We start from the raw sequence: 23,797 nt of genomic DNA on the forward strand, positions 1-23,797 counted from the left end.
GGCGGGCGGGCGGCGGGCGGCGTCCACAGCAGTGTCCGCTCTCTAATTCAAATACTTGTCATCCGATCTTCACCAAACTTGGTCAGAAGTTGTGTCTAGACAAAATCTAGGTCAAGTTGGAATATGGGTCATGCCGGGTGAAAAACTAGGTCATGGGGTCACTTAGTGCATTTCAAGGATTAAGCATGGTGTCCGCTCTCTAATTGAAGTAGTTTTCACCCGATCTTCACCAAATTTGGTCAGAACTTGTAACTAGATGATATGTAGGTCAAGTTCAAATATGGGTCATGCCGGGTCAAAAATTAGGTCACGAGGTTACTTAGTGCATTTCAAGCATTTAGCATGGTGTCCGCTCTCTAATTGAAGTAGTTTTCATCTGATCTTCACTAAATTTAGTCAGATGTTACATCTAAATGATATCTAGGTCAAGTTCAAATATGGGTCATGCCGGGTCAATAACTAGGTCTCGAGGTCACTTAGTGCATTTCAAGCAGTGAGCATGGTGTCCAAAACCTTCGAACGTGCGTATCTTGTGACAGTTTGGCACTCTTGTTATTTCATAAAAATTACAAAATTTATATTTTCTGTTATCTCGATCAATATGGTAGTATTGACCTCTTTCTATTTCTAATCTTTGTAATAATGGGCGGAATTGAGTTAGTGCTATTTTAAATTGTTTCGTTTTATTGATATTCAGTTATTGTTTTAAATTAAACGTATTTTTATGCGGCAATATGTATTAAGTCTTGATGAATGATAGATCTCACTGTTTCAGTTTTGTTTGTAATGATTAAATAATAGTTTGTGATTAGATTGTAAGTGTATGTTTGTTCAGATTTTTCTTTAAGGATTCAATGTTCAGAACATACATTAGTTAAAACTAGCTGCTCGAGAATTGATTTGATTTGATAAGCCCAATTTCTTTTTGTGTATGTTATGTTTTTTCTGCATCACTGAGCAGTTATATATATGTTATTTTTATGAGAATTACATTTATACATGATATTATTTCATACCAATATTTCAACATATGTAATTTACGTATCACACATAAAGGGTATCGTCACATTTCGCCATACGGTGGTTATATATTTGTTGAAATCTCTCATTCTTTTCCTGAAACTTGTCCCCAGATTTCAGCAGAGTAGTGAAGAAAGGGCGTAACTTATGTATCAAAATACGTTAATTGTTCTTTAGTTTGGAATTCATATTTGTTTACAACAGTTACAAGTCGATGAAGCGTTTTGTTACCGTGTCCGGAAATAGATTTTACTGTTTAATACCAGTTTCCCATTTTTAAGTAAAGTTAAGCCCAATATTTGAATGATATGACGATTTACAACGGTTCATCATGCAAAGTAAAGTTAAAATTTGTTTTACATAGAGAATAATAGGTTAGTGTTGATTATAGATCAGGTTTATCATGCGAGGCTTAGAAAACAAAAAGCACGAGCCTTGGCGAGTGCTTTTTCGTTTTCGTGCCGAGCATGATAAACCTGATCTATAATCAACACTGACCTATTATTCTATTTATCCAACTTTTTATTCAGTAAACTTTTTTTATTTAAACAAAATAAGTTTTCACGAGTGTTTGTCGTACTTTGATAATGACTGTAGTGTAACCAAGGTCAGTGTATTACTCCGCGTTCCAAAAATAACCGCTGATCAAATAATCATTTTTTTAGCCGGATTTTTTTCGAAAAAAATCTCGGCTTATAGATTGATGTTGTCGGGCGGGCGGGGGGGCGGGCGGGCGGGGTGGCGGCGTGCTCGAAAATGTTAAAGTTCTTATTTCATGGTATAACTTTGGTATGCTTGGACCTAGAGTCTTCAAACTTGACATGAAGGTTGGCCAGGATTAACAGATGACCACTGGTCATTTCAAGGTCATTCATTTGAAGGTCAAGGTCACTGTGACCTTCAATATAAAAAATGTTAAAGTTGTTATAACTTTGGTATGCTTGGACCTAGAGTCTTGAAACTTGACATGAAGGTTGGCCATAACTAGTTAGTAACCACTGGTCATTTCAAGGTCATTCATTTGAAGGTCAAGGTCACTGTGACCTTGAATGTAAAAATGTTAAAGTTCTTATTTCATGGTATAACTTTGGTATGCTTGGACCTAGAGTCTTCAAACTTGACATGAAGGTTGGCCAGGATTAACAGATGACCACTGGTCATTTCAAGGTAATTCATTTGAAGGTGAAGGTCACTGTGACCTTCAATATAAAAATGTTAAAGGTGTTATAACTTTGGTATGCTTGGACCTAGAGTCTTGAAACTTGACATGAAGGTTGGCCAGAACTAGTAAGTAACCACTGGACATTTCAAGGTCATTCATTTGAAGGTCAAGGTCACTGTGACCTTGAATGTAAAAATGTTAAAGTTGTTATAACTTTGGTATGCTTGGACCTAGAGTCTTGAAACTTGACATGAAGGTTGGCCAGAACTAGTAAGTAACCACTGGACATTTCAAGGTCATTCATTTGAAGGTCAAGGTCACTGTGACCTTGAATGTAAAAATGTTAAAGTTCTTATTTCATGTTATAACTTTGGTATGCTTGTACCTAGAGTCTTCAAACTTGAAATAAAGATTGGCCAGTACTAGAAGATGACCACTGGTCATTTCAATGTCATTCATTTGAAGGTCAAGGTCACTGTGACCTTAAATGTTAAAATGTTAAAATTGTTATAACTTTGGTATGCTTGGACATAGAGTCTTCAAACTTGACATGAAGGTTTGCAAGCACACTTAGATGACCACTGGTCATTTCAAGGTCATTCATTCTAAGGTCAAGGTCACTGTGACCTTGAATGTAAAAATGTTAAAGTTCTTATAACTTTGGTAGGTAAAAATGTTAAAGTTCTTATTCCATGTTATAACTTTGGTATGCTTGTACCTAGAGTCTTCAAACTTGACATAAAGGTTGGCCAGTACTAGAAGATCACCACATGTTATTGTTGTTCATGTATATGCATGCATTCAAAACATAACACAAGGTTTGCTCATGCCTTGAAAAGTACTTACATTTCATTTTGACCTTTGAACAATATTTCAGTAATTTAAGTATTGCATTGACAAAAACACGAAAGGTACTTTCCTGTCATTTAAATCAAAAATCCGGCTTCAATGCGGTCATCTCCGACCGCGGAACTCTTGTTAAATCAGAATATCGTTCTGTAACAAAGTGTCGAGCGTTATTAATTACAATTTTAATCATATTGAATTGCAAATCTTTAAGTTTTATGACATCAATATGACATCATGTTGTTATATACAAGGAACTACATTTGTTTACAACGTAGCCTAACACCACACACAATTCACTTTCGATATTAAACTATCGAGTCGATCACGAGGTGCACATTATTTGCTTCTTTGTTATAATATGTGGTTATTTCGTGACGAAATAACAAAGATTACTTGGATTTAAGCTAATTATATACATTAACATTTTGATGTTGAAAGTGGCACCAAAGAATTGTGAGGCAAAGTTGTTCGAACGCTGGTGAACCGTGAAGTGACTGGGTGGGGCGAACATCAAGATCAACTTGTTCGACGGTAGACAGTGGTTGTCTGGGCTGCATTTCGGCCATAGTTTTGGTGCGTGAAGGTGTACAAGAGGAACTGTTGGATTGTTACATTTACTGGACTGGGCAAGAATGAACACTTTTGCAGCTGTTCAACGGATATGTTGGAATAATTGGTTAAGGACTGGACATTTTTGTGCCCTGTTATTGCCATGGTTTCAGTGGGTGGATATTTGTATTTCGAAATTTTTGGACCAGGAATTTGCGAACTGAGTGGTTCGTTATTCTCTTGTGCTTGAGAAAGCCGGAGTCTTTTGCCATGGCCTTCAGCATCTGACCTAACTTGTTGACACCCAATTGTTGACGCAAGAATCACCGGGATGCAGTGTCATTTGTGCGTATTGCCAGGTAGAAAAGATGCTTTGAAGACAAATCAGATGGATGCATATCCGAGTACAGCTTGTAAATTAACACAGGATTTCTTGGTCCAGACGATTGTTTTCTACGGTCAAAGGGGAGCAACTCGCACTGACTTCTTCAAAGGGGAGCAACAACAACAGAACCTATTTGCATAGTGTTAAATTTACCCAATACTTGAGGTTTTAATAAAAATAAATGACAAAAAAACGTTTTTTGCTACTTTCCTTTGTTTTAAGGTCATTAAGATTGACAAACATTTGAGATTGTTTTTATTATTGATGCACTTGGCAAACACAGGTGACGAGGTGCGTGGGAAAAAGTAGTCCCGGTTCGGCAGTTGATGACGTCATTTCGTGCCATTGATTATAGCCTTGCCGTTGATTATAGATGAAATTTAATCAACGGGGCTTTAATCAACCGATTTCGCTGTAAAAGTGGGATAAAAACAATTATTTTCAGTTTGTATATTTAAAATACTTTTCGATGTCATTTAACGTCAGTTGTGCTGACGTGGGCGAAGTTGCAAAATAGAACTTATCATCGGCATTAGATAATAATAAGCATTTTATATCGTTGATCGTTATGATTCCACCAATAATATTAGAGTTAATAGTCTCTATAATATCATTAACGAAAATCATCAACAGGATGCATGAGCAAGGGTCGCCTTGTTTTACAACAGAGGATGAATTGATGTTTTCGGATGTTTGCTTGTTTAACCTGACGGCTGATTTCACTTATGAATGCATGGCTTTGAATGCGGAAACCGTTTTAGAGTGTATTGGTTCAGTAATTAACTTTTTCGATTTATACTGTCATTACATTTAGCATATCCAATAAAAATGCAATACAAAATTTGAACCAGAGTTTAAAACCTTGTTGATTATACTGTTAAGTGTAAAGATACAGTCGACTGTGCTCTTTCTTTTTGGTTACCAATATGAAAGTAAGATTTTGTTTCACATCATTTCGCCAGTCTGTTTAAACGTAACATTATTTTGTCATAGAATAGGTTTTCTTATAGGCTTTGGAATTCTTAAATGTCGTTTGATTCTTCGATGCGAGTTAGTTGTGTCTGGAAGCTTTCGATGATATTTTTGAACATGTTTGATAGTTCGTTATCCATTTATAGCTCGGCTGTTTTCGGAGAAAACCCGAGGTATTGCAATAGCTAGCTCGTCCGCCGTCCGCGTCGTGCTAAAACCTTAACATTGGCTCTAAAATCAAAGCTATGCGTTGCTCTTGTTATTTGATAATCTTATTTTGTAAGTTTGTGTTTTGTTTCCTTGTTTTTACGTGGATTTTACTTGTTATTCTTATTGTTCCACTGTTCGTGTAATTTTGTTAACAGGATCTTCAATCTTACCAATATCCGATACTTGTTGTTTGAAGCGTTTGATATATCAATCCCGCGGTCCAGTGTGTGTCATGCGAAAACAACAGGCTAATTTAGGCGGGCTCAATTGGAGTTGTTTTCTTTATTTGCTTGATCTTGTACTTTTGTTTACATTATTTCCTTTATTTGTCTGTGGTAACATCAAGATTATTTCACTGGTAACATTTTAGTCCAAAAGTTATGTCTATTCGCGTTAAATCCATATTTTTCAAACCATTTCTGGAGAGTAAAAATCATAGTTTTTACCTGTGTGACACCTACATCACATGACCCCCCAATACCACGTGTGATGATCCACTATCACGGCCGTTAATCACGGGCCTCACCTCTTTTTGCGATGCATTGATAAATGAGCCAATGCTACTTCCAATATGGCGCGTTATACACAAAATTCCAAAACAGGAATACCAACTTTAGCGTTTCAAAGGATCGAATTATTTCGTACACTATCATTGCGGACGACAAAGGCTAATCTGAGACTTAACGCACATGAATTTAACGCCGTTTTCCCAGAGCGAAGCCTCTTCATATTGATATATTAAGCTACTATCTTCCGAATGTTCGTTGTGCAATTATTTTCATTCTATAATAAGCAAATGTTCTTTAAAATTTAAGAAAGTATAAATACATGATTGTTAAAATTAAAAGATATCGAAAAATATATGTCTCATAATTCATTTTAAATATGCCGATAAAATATTTTAAGTTCAAGTACTAGCCCGGTGTCGCGCTGTGGTAATCAACAGGGAGTTTGTGTCGCACATAGCCGAGTAATCATGTTTGTCCAAGTGTCAGGGCGAACATTTATTCGAGGGCCGTTTCATAAATTCACGGACTTTCACAAAAGGAAGATTTTAGAGGCGAAATGTATCGTGTGATGCATATCTGATTATATTTTATCATTCAAGTGAAACACTGAAAGTGATGTTAACAAGGGCTGTTTGTAAAACATGCATGCCCCCCTATATGGGCTATAAGTTGTAGTAGCAGCCATTGTGTGAATACGTTTTTTGTCACTGAATACGTTTTTTGTCACTGTGAATGGTGGTGGTGGTGGTGGTGGTGGTGGTGGTGGTGGTGGTGGTGGTGGTGGTGGTGGTGGTGGTGGTGGTGGTGGTGGTAGAAGAAATAGAAGTAGTAGTAGTAGTAGTAGTAGTAGTAGTAGTAGTAGTAGTAGTAGTAGTAGTAGTAGAGTAGTAGTAGAAGTAGTAAAGTAGTAGTAGTTGTAGTAGTAGTAGTAGAAGTAGTAGTAGTAGTAGTAGTAGAAGTAGTAGTAGTAGTAGTAGTAGTAGTAGTAGTAGTAGTAGTAGTAATAGTAGTAGTAGTAGTAGTAGTAATAGAGTAGTAGTAGTAGTAGGTGGTGGTGGTGGTAGCAAAGAAATAGTAGTAGTAGTAGTAGTAGTAGTAGTAGTAGTAGTAGTAGTAGTAGTAGTAGTAGTAGTAGTAGTAGTAGTAGTAGTTATTGTAGTAGTAGAGCAGTAGTAGAAGTAGTAGTAGTAGTAGTAGTAGTAGTAGTAGTAGTCGTAGTAGTAGTAGTAGTAGTAGTAGTAGTAGTAGAGTATTATTAGTAGTAGTAGTAGTAGTAGCAGTAGAAGTAGTAGTAGTAGTAGTAGTGGTAGTAGTAGTAGTAGTAGTAGTAGTAGTAGTAGTAGTAGTAGTAGTAGTAGCAGCAGCAGCAGCAGCAGCAGTAGTAGCAGTAGTAGTAGTAGTAGTAGTAGTAGTAGTAGTAGTAGTAGTATGCATTACAAAAATGCAGTTAGCCTTACATTTGGTAAAATTTAAATATATTTCAAGGGAGGCAAATCTGTAACAATAAATTTAAACTTATTGCATTTGTTTCCCCTGTAGTGTATTACCTCCCCTGTCCTGCTTATATTTATATTAATCAACAAAATTAAACATTAACACAATATTCAATATACAAAATATACAAAAAATCTCATATTCTGATAATATTTTTACTGATCCACTGTATTTTACTAAAAGGATGATGTTTCATTGGACTGATAATTAAAGATTTAGGATTACAGACCAGTTGCTTCAGTAATATTGTTCAGAGTGTGCCCTGTTAGCCGCGTATGCATTCTAAAATTATCATTCAAAAAACCATTTTACTATTTCGAGTCACCGTGACCTTGACCTTTGACCTAGTGACCTCAAAATCAATAGGGGTCATCTGCTAGTCATGATCAATGTACCTATGAAGTTTCATGATCCTAGGCACAAGCGTTCTGGAGTTATCGTCTGACAACCACCTGGTGGACGGACAGACCGACCGACCGACAGACCGACCGACAGACCGACCGACATGAGCAAAGCAATATACCCCCTCTTCTTCGAAGGGGGGCATAAAAAGTCAGTTAACATTTGAGCGCGTGACCTGACGTTAGCGTAATGTCGCCACGTTATTTCCTATACATTCATGACCCGTGATGAACGTTTACCTTCAAGCCGTGTATTATTGCAGTGAATTTTTACAATGGATCTGTTGACGTAAAATAACTTTATTCAGTAGCATTCAGTTGTAAGCTGTGAGTTGAGCAACTTCATATAAGCCTTGTTCTGGGAAAACTGGGTTTAATGCATGTGCGTATAGTATCTTCCCAGATTATGCAGTCTGCACAGGCTTATCAGAGCAGCATTTTCTGCCTAAACTTGATTTTCGTTTCGAGAAGACTTCCTTTAAATGAAAATTTCATTAACGCGGAAAGTATCCCTAATCTGGGATGACACTTTTCGCACATGCCAAGTTTTTTCCAGAACGCGGCTCTATTATCATTGTGGACCAGCGGCTTAATTATCATAAGGGACCAAACACGCAAGCTTGAAAGCTGTAAGTTGACATGTGATTGGGTACTCTGTGTGACAAGTTTGGATCTGCGGTTAAACATACAGACTCGGACAGAATTCCAATATATACCATTTACTTTGTTGTCTAATGTATAATGAGGTGCAACACACAAAAATTAACAAGAATAGAAAAGACATTGCCATGCTGTTTATTGACAGAAATCAAATGAGCACATAAAGACGTTGTTTTACACAAACAGGAGCTTAGTTCAATAAACGCAGATGCTGCCCGGTAAAGCTTTGTCCATGAATGATTCCTTGGTCTATTTGAAAAAGTCTAGGTCCAAAAGTGGAAAATGTCCAGGTCAAAATGAGATCAGGTGATGTGAGAGTACTGAGTGTTCTACGGAAGTACAAAGCTTTTTGGTACGTAGTGTTGATGTTGAACGAACAATTGACCAATAATTTTGACTTTTTGAATAAGTCTGAATCCAAAAGTAGGTAATTTTTAACGTCAAAATGAGGTCAGATGATGTTTGTGTGTTGTGTATCAAAGATTTTGTAGAGGGCATTAGTGATTTAAGACAAGTCAGGTGCTGAGTGTGTGTTGACAGTGTTCCCAGACAACATCTATGCAAGTATCAAAGCTTTGAAGGTGGTATTATTGATGTTGTACAAAACATGTCATATTTAAATATAACACGTGGCATGAATGGATGAACATACATGCCAATAGCTATATGCTTACCTGCATCAGTAAATGTTTGGGTTAAAAAAAATATATAATCCACAAAGAACATTATTATAAGTACAAGTTAAAAATCAACAAAATTTCAACTGAAATTTTATCAATGTCTTCTTTTTTTTCCTACAAAATCTATCCTAGTAAATGCACTATGAATCAATATTCAGTCCAAATTAAGTGTTCATGGTAATGAATGCTGTCGAACAGCTACAGTGTTTGAATCTCCAATTACAAAACCATACTGAAATGGTAAGGATTGTTGTGTGTGATGTGTAGGGATACCAGAGACATCTACACAATGTCCATCTCATCCTCACTGTCCTCATCTGAAACAGAGCCAGCAGATTTGAGTCTTGGTCTGGGAAAACTGAGCTTAATGCATGTGCGTAATGTGTCGTCCCAGATAGCCTGTCCGGACTGCACAGTTTAATCAGGTACGACACTTTCTGCTTTTATGGTATTTTTAAAGGAAGTCTGTAATTACCAAAAATCCAGTTTAGGGAAAAGTGTTACACCAGATTAGCCTGTGCAGACTGCACACGCTAAACTGGGACATGACTTTAGGCACATGCATTAACCCAAGTTTTCTCAGGAGAGGCATATTTTATCCAATCATCATGTCATGCCCCATGTTCATAATGGTATATTGATATTGACAACTGGGCCGTAATGGCTCTTAAGTGCTCAAATAAGTTCTAGTGGTAAAATAATATTAAGATTTATCCTTGTGACCAAGTTTTCAATTTCAAATGACCCAGTTTTAAACTTTGTCTTGATATAGTTCCAACAACCATCCCTGATCCAGGCTTTGTCATACTAAAATTCTATCATAAAATGCACCATTCAATGAGTATTTAAGGTTTGTGTAAGGTTTTACATGATAACATAATTTTTATCTCACTTGACCCGCAATCAATTCTGGCCCACTATTGTCATGACCAAGATTCACCAAGAATGAGCCAGAAAATGTGGCTTCTAGAAGGATAACAAAAAGATGATTCTAGGAATTTGATGTGAAGATCTAAGATTTTAACTGTTGACCTTTGTTTTGAACCAACTTGACCTAAATGCAAACCTGGTCCACATATTGCAAGGATAGATAACAATTCTGAAAATGTTTCATAAAAATTGAGTTATTAACATTTTTTCTTGATTGGTTTCAATGTTTTTTAAGTACAAAACTCAGATTTGAGCTTGGAGTATTTACTGTAAAAATGAATGAGTAAACAATGCGGCATCTAATGTGGTATTTAGCTACAAGTTTATGACAATCTCCGCATGACGTAGCACATAGTCTGACAGCAATAACTTACTTTAAGCGCTAGGCTGAGGTGACCTTATAAATGATTGGGATTTATGGTATTTTCAGAAACATCAAAATATAATTTTATGATCCGAGACCAACGTGATATAAATCTCGAATGACACTAATAATCATCTTAATAAGATGCACAATTTTTTTATGATAAATTAATGATAAAATATTATTACCTGGTATTCTCTATAATTTCTTAATTATTTTTGCCATCAGAACAATATCCATAGACATGCCCAACATGTCTTTAAGAACAAATAAATATTTATAAATTTTAATAGTCACGTTAAAAATAATTATTTGACCCACATCATGTGAAAATGGGTCTAATGTCATATAAGGCTTGGGTAGCTACATTCTCTGATAATAAGACCACAAAACCTTGCATGACTTAAAAGCCCACAGCGTAGCTCCTGACCTGACTGCACAGACAGGGGCATATGCCATAAAAAACATTTTTGCCTGAATTAATTGTGAATTTTGTCCAGTGAATGTTTGTAAACAAGTATTTCTGAATGAAACAATATCTTTGTTTTGTTTATTTTAGAAAAAATATTTAAATGTAAAAAGGTTTAGTTATGAATTTAGGTGAGTTTCTAAAGTTATCATAAAATCAATAAAATTTTCTAAGTCTCACTAAATAATTTTATCTGCATTCAACACTAACCCAATTATCTTAATAATCAGAGGGAAAATCATACAAGCCTTATTTTGGGAAAACTGGGCATAATGTATGTAATGTATGTAGGTTAAGTGTCATACCAGATTAGCCTGTGAAGTCAGACAAGGGTTATCAGGGACTACACTTCCGCTTTTCTGGTAATTTTAAATTAAAGGAAGTCTTAACTTTGCGTAAAACCAGTTTAGAGGGAAAGTGTTGTCCCTGATTAGCCTGTGCTGACTGCACAGGCTAATCTGGAATGACACTTTATGCAGATGCACCTAGCTCAGTTTTCCTAAAATGAAGCTCACATTAGTAGTAAAGTATTGTACCTGGAGTGATTCCACACAGTCTTAGCAGGTGATTCTCAACAGAGTCTATGTAGAATCCAAATGAAGGCTTCACAAACAGTGAGAACTTCTCACGCTGCAACAGAATGCTGCATGGCGGGTCAGCATTTCTTAAATACAATGAATACACATGTCAACAATTAGGTGTAAATCACACTCAAACTAGTCGTGTCTTTTTGGAAAAAATGAATTAGTGTCACCTCTACTTGAACTAAATTATCTATGAATAAAAAATATACATTCTGGAGCCATGATGATTGTTTCATAGTGTTTCCTTTTTCTTATATTTATAAAGACAGAAGATATAATTTCATTTCATTTGTTAAATATAGAATTCATATAAAGACTGTAAAATAAGCAAGGCTGGACACTACACTTCATGGTGACAACGTATTTCAAGATTTAAACAAGAGATGTGTTTGTCAGAAACACAATGCCCCCTATTGCGCTGCATTGAAATAAAATTTCAATATATCATTTTGCAGGTTTAGAAATTATCTCCCTTTTAAACCTTATTACTTCCCATGGATTAATTTTTTTTACTTTTGACCTTGAAGAATGACCTTGACCTTTCATCACTCAAAATGTGCAGCTTCATGAGATACACATGCATGCCAAATATCAAGTTTCTATCTTCAATATTGCAAAAGTTATGGCCAATGTTAGTTTTCAGACGGACGCACAGACTGATGGACTGACAGACAGACTGACGGACAGTTCAACTGCTATATGCCACCCTACCGGGGGCATAAAAACTTGATTGAGAAATGTATGAGTATTTAAATCCAAAAACTCAGAACATTTATTGGTTCTTTAATAAAAATTGCTAATTTCAAGGGCACAGAACTTGGTAATGTGAGGATCACTGGGCATAAATAAGGTGTCTTGCACATCTACATTTCCTTTTAATCTCAAGTTTTAATTCCATTGCTTGAGAAATGGATAAGTCTGCTAAACAAACATTGATTGTGGTATACATCTGCCAAACAAATGGCTTTGTTCATTTGCACGTCACTTAATTTTGAATGTTAAATATGAAAGAAATATCTAAAACAAGATGTGTTAGTAAAACACTATGCCCCCCCCCCAATATATTTGACCTTTAAGGATGACCATGACCTTTCACCACTCAAAATATGCAGCTTCATGAGATACACATGCATGCCAAATATCAGTTGCTATCTTCAATATTGCAAAAGTAATGGCCAATGTTTAAGTTTGACGCAAACAAACCAACAAACAAAGAAAGAGACAGGGCAAAAACAATATGTCCCTCAGTATAGACTTGGGGACATAAAAAGTTCAGTGTGTGAAACATGTGACATTCAAACATCACATGCTACCTTGACCTTGCAGCCATGTTTTAAACAGGACAGGTGACTTCTTGAATGTTACTAGGCTTAACTATAGCCAGATAAGAAAACCTGCCCTTTCAGCTGATGAGCTGATGGGCATGTTTAAACAAGAGGGCCTGAAAGGCCCAAAGTCGCTCACCTGAGATAAAAAGAAATGACCTGTTCTTTGCAGCCCAAGATATCAATGAAACAAATGTTCTAACCAAGTTTCATGAAGAATGAACAACAAATGGCCCTCTGGGGGCCATGTTTTTTTTAATAGTCAGCTGAACCATTTTTTAACTCTTCTTCTTCCAAATTTCATGAAGATAATGTCTTCTAGACTGTTCACATGTTTTCACTTTATACATATAAAGAAAACTGCCCCACTGCCTGGTGCCCATGTTTTTCCACTTATCACGACCATTTTCACACTCATGTGAGACATCCACATAACTAATGTTTTGACAAAATTGTATGATGATTAATAAAAAAAATTGACTTCTAGAGTGTTCACAAGCATTTTTACTATATAAATATATGGAAAAGACCCCCCCCGCTGGCAGCCATGTTTTTTTTTATAGATCCAAACCATTTTTTAACTTAAATGTCGTATCCAGGTGTGGTAGTGCGGTCTCGTTTACTTACGCACATGAACTGGTCACAGGATGGTTACGAGTTATGTAACTTTGTTGGCACTTATGTAATGCGGAAATATTTATTCCATAATCGCTTATTTCCGGTCAGGATGACACTGCTAACTGGTTGTAATTCAATTAAGTAAAGGTATTGCCGTTAACTTGAATCATTTTATAAACATATTATTCAACAGTAGGCTGTTTTTCACTAAACAATTTAGAAATATGAAAATGTATCAATTTTATATTTCATTTCATTAATATTGTGTATCAATTATTACCGTTTTATTTTCAATTTTCTGACATTGTTTAAATACATTAAGCCTGAAAATGATTAATCTTGATAACTCCGCAAATCAGAAAGGTAAATCTTGATTTTGAAGATTATTCTGAATTTGTTTTTTATCTCCAGAAACTTATAATTGAAATTATTTCCTTATTGTTTTCTTGGACTATCCATTTGATATTTGCTAACATATCTTTAATATGATTATATAGAGTGAATCATTATGGAATCTTGTTTTGATATAAAGTTCCCATTTAAATTACATATGTTTTTGTTAATTGTTAAAAACATGCATCAAATACTCCCACTGTGAAATAAAATATATCAAACAGTTCAACCAGCTTTTATTACTGACCACTGATATTATCATCTGGCATACAGCACAGTAAACTGAGTGGTAAATAGTTACACACTGCAATGATCAATATCTGGGGTCTAAAAAATTCTAGAGCAGAACTAAAAATAGATTGGGAAATATGACTCAGCAGGTTAAACAAAGGAGATAGATACTGCAAAATTGTGTACATGTTGTCTTCATTTCAGCTTTCTCTTTAGTTTATAGGCTTACCATAAGTAATAATGACTAAAACAGTTGTTAATAATGAAAATTCTGTGTTATGAAAAATTAAATAAAAAAGTTAATGGTACATAATACTGACATAAAAAAAAACAACTTTACTACACAGGACACAAATGTTCTGACCAAATTTCATGAAGATTGGGCAACTGAATAAAATTAAACTAGAGTGTTCACAAGATTTTACTATAGCCGTATAAGGAAAAATGCCCCGCCCCATTGGAAGCCATGTTTTTCAAGCAAACATAATTATTTTCGAACTCATCCAAGATATCATTGACACCAAACTTCTGACCAAATTTCATGAAAATTGGACACTAAATGTGGCCTCTAGAGTGTTAACAAGGTTTTACTAAAGCCATATATAGCCATATAAGAAAAATTCCCCGCCCCTGGTGGCCATGTTTTTAAAGCAACAAAAACCATTTTCGAACTCATCCAAGATATCATTGGGACAAATCTTCAGATCAAGTTTCATGATTATCGGAAAATAAATGTGACCTCTAGAGTGTTAACAAGGTCATACATTTCAATGTAATTTAAAATAAAACTTAAGAAGAACATGTGTCGAAAAATGCGAAATAAGCGAGATATTTAATTCTGAAATCGAAAATGTCTGTACAGTTGAATTCGCCAGAATGTATATCATGCATGTACAATGTGAATCTTAATTTAGTTTAATGGTTGTTTTTAAATTCCTGCAGCGATGTCTATTCATACGACACACAAACACTAACTCCAATCCTAATAAAAAGACTAATTCTTCTGTTATTGTAGGAAAATATGTATGAAATATCTTCGTCACCATCGGATCAAAGCGCTAATTTGTCTTTGCTGCATTTTATGAAATTCGTCTTCAATATCTTGCCTATTTTGTGTTATTGTGACATGTATTTATCAATATATTACAATATAACACATATAAAAATCGTATAATCTCGCTTTAATTGTTTGACAAAAGAATGCCATATTGTACAGAATCATCAAACAATAAAAAACATATTCAAAAGTTGGCTATCTTTTAAAATGTAAAACTATCATTTATAATTAATTCCACTTAATCTTCTTGTGCTTAAAACAAATATTTTAAAAAGGGAGACAACTCTGTCAATTCAACATAATTTTTCATTTGCAGTTACTTCCCTTGACATGATAAACTATATAGTGTTCAAAAGATGTTATTACTATATAAATATAAGGAAAATGACCCCCCCCAGCGGCCATGCTTTTCTACCAATCCGAACCATTTTCGAACTCAACTGTCATATCCAAAAAACACATGTTCTGACCAAATTTCATGAACATTGGACCAAAAATGTGACTTCTAGAGTGTTCTCGTGTTTTCACAATTTACATATAGAGAAAACTGCCCCGCCCCCTAGCGGCCATGTTTCTTCACCGATCTGGACCATTTTCGAACTCGGCTGAGATTTCAATGAAACCAATGTTTTGACCAAGTTTCATGATGATTGGGCCAAAATTGTGACTTCTAGAGTGTCCACAAGGTTTCTCTATAGCCATATAAGGAATACTGCCCCGCCCCCTGGCGGCCATGTTTTTCAACGGACCGGAACCATTTTTGAGCTCAACCAACATATCATTTAGACAAACATTTTGACAAAGTTACATGAAGATTGGGCATCAAAAGTGACTTCTACAGTGTTGACAAGGTTTTTCTTTTTTTTGACCTAGTGACCTAGTTTTTGACCCAGCATGACCCAGTTTCGAACTCAGTCGAGGTATCAATGGGACAAATGTTCTGACCAAGTTTCATGAAGATCAGACAATAAATGTGGCCCCTAGAGTGGTAACAAGGCAAAATGTTGGTGACGCACAACAGACGACGCATGACGGACAAAAAGTGATCACAAAAGCTCACCATGAGTATGTTGTGCTCAGGTGAGCTAAAAAAAGGGGTGCACTCATTTTCAAACTCAACGAGGAAATGGTAAGGATATTTGTAATGAGTAAGTTTCATGATGATTGAGCAGTATATCTGTGCCTTCTTAAGTATGCACAAGCTCTTTGTTTATGTTGACCATGTGACAGAGTTTCAGACTCCAAATGACCCAGTTCTAAACTAGGTCAAGATGTCATTTGTACAAATATTCTGACAAAGTTGTATAAATGTGATCTCTAGAGTGTTCACAAGGTTAATAGTGATGATACAAATAGAACAAAAATTGATCAAAAAGGATCACCATGAGCATGTTGGGCACAGATAAGCTAAAATCTTTTGTGAACACATTGTATAGTCTTTAAGTAAGACAAGTAATTGTTTTTTGTTAACTACATGCTGAGAATGTGTCACCTTTATATAAAAGTCATACTAAATCCCACAAATAAAATAAAGCAGATTAAATTTCTATAAGACCTTCCTTACTATTCCAAGCAATTTCCAGTGTGCTCTTTCATTAAATTAGCCATGTTCTTGGAAAACTGGGCTTTATTCATGTACATTCAGTGTCATTCAAGATAAGCCTGTGCAGACCACACAAGCTTATTAGGATCAACATTTTAAGATTTAATTCTTTTAAGGCAGTCTTATTTTACCTAAAATCCACTTTCTGCAGAAAGTGTTGTCCCTGAATGTCCCTGCAGACTGCACAGGCTAATCTGGGACGTCATTTTACGCACATGCATTAAGCCCCATTTTCCCAGAACAATGCCGATTCAACCTGTTTACAAAACTTACTTGCTCTTGGCCTCACAGTGGAAATACACCGTCCCATCTTGGGCTGAAAAAGCATGATCAAGACATACATTGGAACATCATCAAAACTGTCCTTAACCAATGCATGATCAAGAATTCAAAGTGCACAGTAGAATTACATATTTTTGTGTGAAGTACATTTTAATTTGGAGAATGATTTTTTCATTTGATAATGTTATCACCCTGTGAATACATTAAAGTTGTGTAACAGGGATAAGTGCAAAATACAAATAGCTGGGATAGTTTCACTGTGTTTCCATTATCTTGTGTTATGTTTATTAAGACATAATTAATAATCTCCACAAAAATAAGATTGCTGAGACAATAATAAAATCCCCAATCCAAAAACGTTTCAAAGTTAAAGAAGCCTTGCACTACCTCCCAGGGCTTCGAGGGCCTTCATTGTTTTGTCTGAGAGTTTGCTGAAGGGCAGCTCTTTGTCCTGTAGCAGCAACACGAGGTCTGCCTTGGGCACGGGGATCAGCCACTTGTTAATGAATGGCAAGATGGCAGTAGCCCCCTGCAAACATGGGGAAGAAATAAGGTATTAATGGCGTTATATCAATAGCTCTATACACAAATGGCAGAGGCATACAGCATTAAACAGTACAAGAGCGCCTGAAAGGCCCACAGTAGCTTACATGAGATACAAAGGAACTGTCCTGTTTTGTGCTGCCCAAGATATTATTAGAACAAATGTTTCAACCAAGGTTCATAAAGTGAACTTTAAATGCAACTTTTAGAGTGCTTACAAGGTTTTAATATAGCCATATGGTGGCTATGTTTTTCAACAGACCAGAAATATTTTCAAACTCATCCAAGATATCATTAAAACAAATGTTCTGACCAAGTTTCAAGATTGTTGGACCATAGCCATATATGGAAAAATGCCCCGCCCTCTGGCCGCAATGTTTTTCATCCAACCAGAACCATTTTTGATCTCGTCCAAGATATCATTGGAACAAATCTTCTGACCAAGTTTCATGAAGATCCGAAACAAGATCTGTCACCATAGGATGACTTATGCACCCTATAAACGCTTGGTAGAAGATGTGAGCTTTTTTCGAAACCTAAACGCAGATTTCGAAACCTAAACGTGAAGTTCGAGGTCAAGGTCACAGGGTTCAAAATTTGTGTGCGTATGGAAAGGCCTTGTCAATATACACATGCATGCCAAAAATGAAATTGCTATCTGAAGCGACATAGAAGTTATGAGCATTTTTCAAAATCTAAAGTTTTGGACCCGGCATGACCCATATTCAAACTTGACTTAGATATTGTCTAGATACAACTTCTGACCAAGTTTGCTAAACATCGGATGAAAACTATTTGAATTAGCACGAAAAGTGTGACAAACAGACAGTGCAAAAACTATATACCCCCTTTTCTTCGAAAGGGGGCATATAAATATGTGGACTCGTCCATTATATCATAACAACATATGTTCTTACCAACGTTAAATAACCAGATCCATACTAAAACAGTGCGGACTTACCCAGAGAACCAGCTCTGGTCTACTTGCAGGTGTGGACTTGATAAACAGCATTCCACCAGCAAACTTTCCTGAGGATTTCTGAAATGATCAAGCAAGCCATGAATATGTAACAGAAGCTTCATTAAGTTCTTTAAAGTTTCTGTATTTTTATCTTTTATATCAACAGGTAATATGTAAACTACAGATGGAAGAATGTAATATATCAATTACATATGGAAACATGTTATATATTAATAACATATGGAACAATTTAATATATAAAAATACATAGAAATATTTTAGTTAAAAATTTATCACAAACAAGACCCAAATTTGCTCATTGGAGATACAAAGGAAGTGACCTGTTCATGTGCAGCCCAAGATATCATTAGAACAAATGGTCTGACCAAGTTTCATAAAGATTGACCTATTTATGTGACTTTAGAGTGTAACCAAGGTCTTACTATTGCAATTTAAGGCAAAATGCCCCGCCCCCTGGCAGCCATGCTTTTCAACAGACCAGAACCATTTTCAAACAAATCCAAGATGTCATCACAAAAAATGTTCAGAACAAGTTCAACAAGAAACCGTCAGAGACGGGTGATGCTCCCCAAAGTTTTTTTTTGTCACAATATTGCACTATATATTCAGATAAAAGGAAACGTCTTGAGGGCACAGTAGTTGGGGGGACAAGAATTTTTTATAGAAAATCTCAAAAGGCCAAAAATCATCCGGCCAAAACCTGCTGATAATATGCACATCTCCTCTTGGTAGTGAAGCTTCCCATAAAGTTTCATTGAATTCCGGTCATTAGTTGCTGAGAAATAGCCCGGACAAAAATTGTGCATGGACGGACGGACACACGGACGGACAGACGAAGCGGCGACTATATGCTCCCTCCAAAATAAATTTTGAGCATAATAAATACTGGACTATAAATGTGACTTTTAGAGTGCTAACAAGGTTTTACTAAAGCCATATAAGGAAATATACCCTACCCCCTAGTCATCATGTTTTTCAACAAATTGGAACCATTTTTGAACACATGCTAGATATCATTGAGAAAATATTCTGACCAAATTTCATGAAGATCAGACAATCAATGTGGCCTCTAAAATGTAAACAATATTTTACTCTAGCCATATAAGAACAAATTACCTGCCCCCTGGTGGCAATTTTTTCAACCAACCGGAACCATTTCCGAACTTGTCCAAGATATCATTGGGACAAATCTTCTGACGGAGTTTCATAAAGATCGGATAATAAATGTGGCATCAAGAGTATTAACACTATTTTACTATAGCCATACATGGAAAATGCCCCGCCACCTGGTGGTCATGTTTTTCAAGCTACTGGAACCATTTTCGCACTCATCCAAGTTATCATTAGGACAAATGTTCTAACCCAGTTTCATTAAGATCAGAGGATAAATGTGGCCTCTACAGTGTTAACAAGATTTACTATAGCCATATAAGGACAAATGCCCAGCCCCCTGGCAGCCATGTTTTTCAACCAACCGGAACCATTTTTGAACTTGTCCAAGATATAATTGGGACAAATCTTCTGACAAAGTTTCATGAAGATTGGACAGAAATGGTGTTAACGAGGCAAATGTTGATGTGGCATGTTGCACAATGGACAAACGGCGATCACAAAAGCTCACCATTAGCACATTGTGCTCAGGTGAGCTAAAAAGGTTTAAATATAATAAAATGACCCTTGTTCTGGAAAACTGGACTCAATGCATGCAGTGTTTTTGGGGATTAAAAATCAGGTCCGGTATTTTGCCCCATTCCCAAAGGAAAAACAAAGAATATATTTTTCCCAAATGGGACCTAAAATTGAAGGTTTCCAAAAAAAAGGTGTTTTTTTTATCTCAACATTTTGTTCATCTCCCATCCAGCTTTATAACTTCAACTTAAGTAAATATAATACTGAAATCACTTTTAGTCTCAATTTTGACGCATTTTTTAGCAAAACAACAACAACACTAATTTCCCAATTTTATTCAAAGCGGCGCAAATTTTCCCAATCCAAAGGGACCCGGCCCCATTCCCAAAATGGTTATAAAAAACACTGGCATGTGTATCAAGAGTCATCCCTTGTTAGCCTGTGCAGTTAAAAAAAGGCTCAAAAAAGACAACAATTTTCGCTTCTATGTAATTTTTTGTTCACAAGAAGTCTCTGAAATGAAAATGAAAAATAAATGAAAATCCAGTTTAGGTATTGTTGTTCCTGAGTAGCCTGTGTGAACTGCACAGGCTAATCTGGGATGACACTTTACACACATGCATTTAGTACAGTTTTCCCAGAACAAGGCTCAAATGCAATGCATGGCTCTTGCTTTGACTCACAAAAATCTTGGGGTTATGAAGGAGAAGATTCTTGACATTCTGGCTGAAGAAGTAGTACAGAGTGCTCTTCTCTTCCTCTACAAACTTCAGCAGGTACGGTGTGGGATCAAACTTCCTGATATCATACTGTTCCTGGAAAAAAAGCTACATGGTAGGATCAAACTTCCTGGTATCATATTGCTTACCAGAAAAAAAGTTACAGAGTGGGATAAAACTTACTGGAATCATATTGTTTCCTGGAAAAAAAGCTAAGGTGTGGGATCAAACTTCCTGAAATACTGTTTCCTGGAATAAAGTTATGGAGTAGGATCAAACTTTCTGACATCATACAGTTTCCTTGAACAAGAGGGCCAAGATGACCCTAGTTCGCTCACCTGAGAGGAGTCGGTTCATTTAATCTTTACCAAACGTCAAACTTGACCCAGATATTGTCCAGACAAACATCCTGGTCAAGTTTCATCATTATTGAACCAAAACTCAGGCATATGGAGTGTTTTTGTTTTTGTAAGATTTTACCTGGTGACCTATATTTTGAGTTGACCCCCCTTACCAAACATCAAACTTTGCTTAAAAAAATAAATATTATGACCAAGATTCATAAAATCTGAAACAAAATTGTGACCTCTAGAGTGTTTAGAAGGATTTTGTATAATATAATGAAAATTTGGACAATATAAGGGCAATAATTATGGCATTAATTATGTGATATATATATAAAACCAATCTTTGTACCAAGTTTCATGATGATTGGGCAATAATTGTGACTTCTAGAGTGTTCACAAGCTTTTTTTATAAGAAAATATATATACTATATTTATTTATATTTTAATATAAGAAAACTGCCCCCCCCCCCCCCGCTGCCATGTTATTCAATTGACCGGAACCATTTTTCGAACTCAACTCTCATATCAAGGAAACAAATGTTCAGACCAAATTTCATGAAAATTGGGCCAAAAATGTGACTTCTAGAGTGTTCACATGTTTTCACTTTATACATATAGAGATATCAATAAAACCAATGTTTTGCACCAACTTTCATGATGATTGGGCAAAAATTGTGACTTCTTGAGTGTTTATCAAGGTTTCTCTATAGCCCAAATAAGGAAAACTGCCCCACCCTCTGGCAGCCATGTTATTCAACTGACCGGAACCATTTTCAAACTCAACTCTCATATCAAGGAAAACAAATGTTCTGACCAAATTTTATGAAAATTGGCAAAAAATGTGACTTCTAGAGTGTTCACATGTTTTCACTATATACATATAGAGAAAAATGCCCCGCCCACTGGCGGCCATGTTTTTTCACCGATCTGGACCATTTTCAAACTCGTCCGTGATATCAATAAAACCAATGTTTTGACTAACTTTCATGATGATTGGGCAAAAATTGTGACTTCTAGAGTGTTTACAAGGTTTCTCTATAGCCAAATAAGGAAAACTGCCCCACCCATTTTTTTGACCTAGTTTTTGACCCAGCATGACCCAGTTTCAACTTGATCGAGATATCATTGAGACAAATCTTATGACCAAGTTTCATGAGATCGCACATGAAATGTGGCCTCTAGAGTGTTTACAAACCAAATGTGGACAGAAGACGGACAAAGACAGGTCACAAAAGCTCACCTGAGAAATCAGGTGAGCTAAAAAGTTACGATGTAACATCTGACTTTCTGATATACTGTTTCCTGGAAAAAAGTTTCGGTGTAGGACCAAACATCCTGATATCATTATGTTTCCTGGAGAAAAAGTTATAGTGTAGGATCAAACTTCCTGATATAGGGTTTCCTGGAAAAAAAAACTAGTGTTGTATCAAACTTCCTAATATCATACTATTTCTTAGAATAGAAGAATAACGGTGTAGGATTAAACGTTCTGGTACACTAGTTCCTTAAAAAAAACAAGAGATGTGTTTGTCAGAAGCACCATGCCCCCTACTGCGCCGCTTTGATACATGTTGCTTTACCTTTGACCTTGAGGATGACCTTGACCTTTCACCACTCAAAATGTGCTGCTCCATGACTTATTGAGATATACATGCATGCCAAATATCAAGTTGCTATGTGAAGGGACATAGAAGTTATGAGCATTTTTTGAAAACCTAAATGCGAAACCTAAATGCAAAGTGTGACGGAAGGACAGACGGACGGTCCAATCACTTATGTGCCCTCCTGCCCTAGAGATCATTTATATAAAACTTCTGACCAAGGTTGATGAAGATTGGAAAGCAAACTACTTGAATTATAGAGCGAACACAATGCTTAATGTTTAAACGCACTAAGTGACCCCATGACCTAGTTTTTGACCCGGCAAGGGCCCATGTTCTAACTTGGCCTAAGATCATCAAGATAAACTTCTGACCAAGTTTAGTGAAGATTGGATAAATTAGAGAGCGGTCAACATGCTGAATGTTTAAAAAAACGCACTAAGTGATCTGTGACCTAGTTTTTGGCCTGGCATGGCCCATTTTCAAACTTGGCCTAAAAAACATCTAGATAAATTTTCTGACCAATTTGGTGAAGATCGGATGAAAACAACTTGAATTAGAGAGCAGACACTTAATACTGACCGACTGACTGACAGACAGACAGATGGACAAGTTCACTCCTATATACCCCCTAAACTTCGTTTGTGGGGGTATAATAAGAGGCATTATCAAACTTTAGGAAAACATTTTGTTCCCTTGAAATTAAATTGAGGTGTGGGATAAATATTCCCTACACTGTAAGCATGGTTAGAATCTTCAAATTTTATTTTATGTCTATGAAAAAACCTTATATGAATGTTCTCTATTGTGTATCCACTTTTATTAAGCTATATCATGCCACTTACTTCACTGCCTGCCAGTCTGGGTTGGAATCAGTGATCTCTGTGAAGCCTGGTTCCTTCTCCTGCGTCATCATCTGCTTCATTGTTGGAGTCCAACACCTGGAAGAACAGCGGTAAAAACTAGCTTTTGACAATTGTTTTCCCACATGGGCACCTATCTAAAGCATTTTGGTTGCCCGAGCCCAGGAAGTTCCCAGGAGTTCATTTGTATAATGTGTATCGAATACTTTCTTTACATAAAATAATAGGTAATTGAACAACAATATTGCTGACATGACACAATTTTAATTCATCATTTTCCTAATTTAAATAATGTCCAAAATCTAAAAAAACTATATTATTAAATTGATCATTTATAAAGAGTCACTAATTTTTATTCAATGTTTA

At 36.0% G+C, this 23,797-nt stretch overlaps 1 protein-coding gene across 1 annotated transcript; it reads right to left on the bottom strand.

Annotated features, from left to right (window-relative positions):
- Window positions 1-8,330: 8,330 nt before the first annotated feature.
- LOC127846065 (uncharacterized) lies at window positions 8,331-23,493 on the bottom strand. Its single transcript, XM_052377242.1, has 7 exons — window positions 23,419-23,493; window positions 20,585-20,716; window positions 18,252-18,329; window positions 17,135-17,276; window positions 16,739-16,781; window positions 11,191-11,318; window positions 8,331-9,208 (listed from the first exon to the last, which is right to left on the bottom strand). The coding sequence occupies exons 1-7, from the start codon at window positions 23,491-23,493 to the stop codon at window positions 9,174-9,176; spliced, it is 633 nt and encodes a 210-aa protein (XP_052233202.1). The 3' UTR covers window positions 8,331-9,173.
- Window positions 23,494-23,797: the final 304 nt, after the last annotated feature.

The sequence above is a fragment of the Dreissena polymorpha genome, chromosome 9 (assembly GCF_020536995.1).
Source record: "Dreissena polymorpha isolate Duluth1 chromosome 9, UMN_Dpol_1.0, whole genome shotgun sequence".
Taxonomy (NCBI): Eukaryota; Metazoa; Mollusca; class Bivalvia; order Myida; family Dreissenidae; genus Dreissena; species Dreissena polymorpha.

What these genes read in the sequence shown, in the direction of transcription:
- LOC127846065 (XM_052377242.1), bottom strand. Translation starts at nt 23,493, where the DNA reads ATGAAGCAGATGATGACGCAGGAGAAGGAACCAGGCTTCACAGAGATC. An exon ending in TTCATAACCCCAAGATTTTT is followed by an intron (nt 18,330 to 20,584) that starts GTGAGTCAAAGC and finishes TGATCATTTCAG; the next exon opens with AAATCCTCAGGAAAGTTTGC. An exon ending in CACTGTGAGGCCAAGAGCAA is followed by an intron (nt 11,319 to 16,738) that starts GTAAGTTTTGTA and finishes ATTGTATTTAAG; the next exon opens with AAATGCTGACCCGCCATGCA.